General features: G+C 37.0%; 1 protein-coding gene across 2 annotated transcripts; it reads right to left on the bottom strand.

Annotated features, from left to right (window-relative positions):
* Positions 1-657: 657 nt before the first annotated feature.
* On the bottom strand, positions 658-2,403 carry LOC114920447 (serum response factor-binding protein 1-like). 2 transcript variants are annotated; one of them, XM_065965713.1, is made up of 4 exons: positions 2,204-2,403; positions 1,468-1,837; positions 1,007-1,174; positions 658-907 (listed from the first exon to the last, which is right to left on the bottom strand). In XM_065965713.1, the coding sequence occupies exons 1-4, from the start codon at positions 2,297-2,299 to the stop codon at positions 840-842; spliced, it is 702 nt and encodes a 233-aa protein (XP_065821785.1). In that variant the 5' UTR covers positions 2,300-2,403; the 3' UTR covers positions 658-839. The 2 variants fall into 2 exon arrangements, with proteins under 2 accessions (XP_065821785.1, XP_065821784.1); XM_065965712.1 differs by having other exon boundaries at positions 658-910; positions 2,204-2,400.
* Between the last annotated feature and the right edge of the window lie 1,468 nt (positions 2,404-3,871).

Here is a 3,871-nt window from a genome sequence, read left to right as displayed (position 1 = left end):
AGGAAATCACTTTGATTTAAAACCTCTCAGAACATCAAAAATGTATTGAGGACAAATTCTAGTTTTATGAGCTATACAAGAAAGGGTTTTTTATGGTAACAACCCACTGTTAATATTGACTGTTTCTTGAGGGTCTATGGACCACTACAGGTACATACAAAAGATTTGACCTCTCAATAATACAGAATAGATCATATGATAATTTACTGAACTCCTTTATACACAGCATGTATGTTAATGTGTACATGTATGTTAAGACTTAACTCTGTCTTTGACCTCTGCACTTCATCAGTTTGTTTTTTTCTAGATAGGCTAAAATTACTTATAAACGTAGGAAAAGTTCTGTCTTAACATTTGTCACAGTTTTTCAAAGAGCAGGTGCTTAGTATCAAAGTGATCCAGATACAGACTTTTTTTCACTGGTGAATCAGTCCACCCGTAACACCGCTGAAACAAATGATCAAAAATCATTGTTTTTTGTAGACTATTTAGATTCATATGTTACCACATCAATCCCTCTAAACGAATACAACTAAGTGAAGAAATGTTATCTTTTTATATAGATTAAGTACGCCACTGTTTTTGGTCAAGGTTTAATAAATGCTAAGTCCCCACATCTCTTTCTGATCATCCAACAATGAACAACAATATTCAAAGTCAAGTAAAGAGTTGCTTTATTGATCATCTTTGTCATATCATGTTCTTTAAGTGCTTAAACAAAAATCAATAATGTATTTATTGTTTTCCATTTGTAATGCCTCTAATTGTATTTCTTTAAAGGTGTAGATTGTCAGCAGTGTCGCTCCTCATCTCACTCAGGTTCTCCTTCTTGAAACAAGCTATCCTGTTGATGTGTCTTCTAACAGGATCTCAGCAATTCTCACAAGTTTTGGTTTTAATGTGGGCTCTTCTGTCAAAGGGTTATAATAAAAATGATTAGGACAGTGAAAACTTGTTTATGTGAACTGAGGAGCAATTAAGTTGTGGTTGGGATTGCACTCCTCACCTTCAGTGTGACAACTATGCAGGCAGTCACTCTCAGTCACAAAGTTGTTCTGGTTGCCGTCACAGCCTCCATAGGTGAAGATTTCACAGTTCATTGAGGTGGAGTTGTAGAAGTAATGGTCTATAAATGCCCTGCATGGACCTGTTTCTGGACCAAGCACACAAACCTCTGCAGCACGAGAGAGAGAGAGAGACAGAGAACATAACCATTAAATGTGTAATGGTTCAAGTCTTATGGTAAACAATGCAAGGTCTTTGAGGTGGATATGTAGAAAACTCTAAATATCTTGTAGGCTACATGCTGCTCCTGAAGTCTGTGCTCAAACCTCTACAGAAAAGAGAAGAAATACCACAGAGAGAGCAGATGACAACATAATGCCTCAGTGTTTAACATCACTGCACAACTTAGTATAAACTTACTATGGCATGAAGTTAATCACATGATGTATATTTATCACTTACCCGTTTTGTTAAAGTCAGTTGCATTAACAGCAGGAGCTTCAACGGCAGGAGCTTCAACAGCAGGAGCTTCAACGGCAGGAGCTTCAACATCAGGAGCTTCAACAGCAGTTGCATTAACATCAGGAGCTTCAACAGCAGTTGCATTAACATCAGGAGCTTCAACAGCAGGAGCTTCAACAGCAGGAGCATCATCAGCAGGAGCTTCAACAGCAGGAGCTTCAACAGCAGGAGCTTCAACAGCAGGATCATCAGCAGCAGGAGCATCAACATCAGGAGCTTCAACAGCAGTTGCATCAACAGCAGGAGCATCAACAGCAGGATCATCAGCAGCAGGAGCATCAACCGCAGGAGCTTCAGCACCATTCACCTTCTGTGTCAGGGCCAGAGACAGACTCAGTCAGACGTACAATGACACTTAAAAACTTGTATTTCAAATGGTTTTGTCAAATTCATTTGAAATTGTTATAAATGTTAACACTTTGCCTATTTCATTATCCACATTACAAATTCTTTAATGTTTTTATTCCAGCACAAGAGGTAGATCAAATTCCCAAAAGTAAGAATAGAAACTTGATTGTATCTGTAGAATTAAATATAAGGAAGATCATTATATTCCTATTACTTTTCATACAAATTTGAAATTTGATACAGCCTGGAAAGGCACTAACATTGGTTATATAAAGGACTAAAAAGGCAAATAAAGATGGAGAGAAGATCCTTTAGTTCAGAAACTCACCTGTTCCATGATATCATCCTCCTGCGTATGGACCCCCTGGAGGCTCCAGCTACAACCCAGGAGCAGCACCGAAAACAGAACCACTGCTTTTGTCATCCTGTCAGTCACTCTGTGCAGCTCTCTGAAGAAGAAATAATGGGAATATGGTTATCACTCAGTACCTCACCGTTTCTTATATAGGCTACTCCTCATCTCAGCTCAGTCAGGTTATCTACCTTTGTCTTGTGTTTACCGAGCTGCCCACATAGTATGTTGTAACCACTACAGCCAAACCAAAGGAACAATTTCGAAAATGTAACCTTGTTCTGATTGTGTCTGACCATTTAAGAAACATTGGCCTTTTGAAATGAAAACAATCTGAGTATTTGTTTTGTAGTAAGAATGAGCCAAAGCCAACAAACATCTAACATGCATCTCATAAATTCGCAGAATGGATGAGTAGCAGCGGTTAACGGTGAAGACTTTCTGTGTTGTGTATTTCCCCAATAATGAAAATAAAAATGTCCAAGACATAGTAAGTACAAGACAACAGAATGACCTCCTTTATTCTTTCGCACCATCATATTCTATCTACTTTTTGTTGTGTTGCATATCTCTCAAGTTCCATGTTTACCTGCTTCATCAAAATTTAGCACTTTGCTCTTTTTCTGATTTACTTGGCTGTAGTAAATATATGAGGGGGCACCACAACACATACACTGAGTCATAGGTCATTCACTCTCACCGGATGTTCATTTAACCTTTGCTGCCCACCTAAGGTTATATTAGACATAAGAGATCATCAACATGTACATAATAACGCCTACTAGTAAATCATTTTTTTGTGTATTTTTACTATATTCAATTTTTTAAGGTATTTATATTCTTCAGATAATAACAGGTGTACATATTATCATTTAATGTATTTATTAAATGCTGCAACAAATGAAAGTGGAAGCATCAAGAGTGAAAAGAAAAGGGGTCCAAGAATTGAGCCCTGGGGTTACCCAGAGGTGATACGCTATGGATGATGATAATTTGTCATTTTTACTGAGAAAAACCAAAGCAAAGTGGAACATTGTGCTTTGACCTGAAATCAGAAAAAAGTGATTTGTTCCCGAGGGTGTCAGTTAGTGAAACAGGTTTTCATTTTTGAAACTTTAAAACTGTGTTCAGAATGAACGATAAGAAATTATGATTCTTATGTTGATCAAACAATAAGTTTACCCAAAACACTACATGTGACATGTGCAGGAGCCAAGTCATAATACATTTTATTTTCTACTTCCTATATTTATCATTGTTGGTGTCTGTTAAGAAGCTCCAGAAACAGGTCCAGAAGTGTACGACTCTCGGTTACACTTTAAATTTGAGGAAATCACTTCGATTTAAAACCTCTCAGAACATCAAAAATGTATTGAGGACAAATTCTAGTTTTATGAGCTGTACAAGAAAGGGTTTTTTATGGTAACAACCCACTGTTAATATTGACTGTTTCTTGAGGGTCTATGGACCACTACAGGTACATACAAAAGATTTGACCTCTCAATAATACAGAATAGATCATATGATAATTTACTGAACTCTTTTATACACAGCATGTATGTTAATGTGTACATGTATGTTAAGACTTAACTCTGTCTTTGACCTCTGCCCTTCATCAGTTTGTTTTTTTCTAGATAGGCTAAA

Source organism: Labrus bergylta, chromosome 17, assembly GCF_963930695.1.
Source record: "Labrus bergylta chromosome 17, fLabBer1.1, whole genome shotgun sequence".
NCBI lineage: Eukaryota > Metazoa > Chordata > Actinopteri > Labriformes > Labridae > Labrus > Labrus bergylta.
This window is presented reverse-complemented; position numbering and strand designations above follow the sequence as displayed.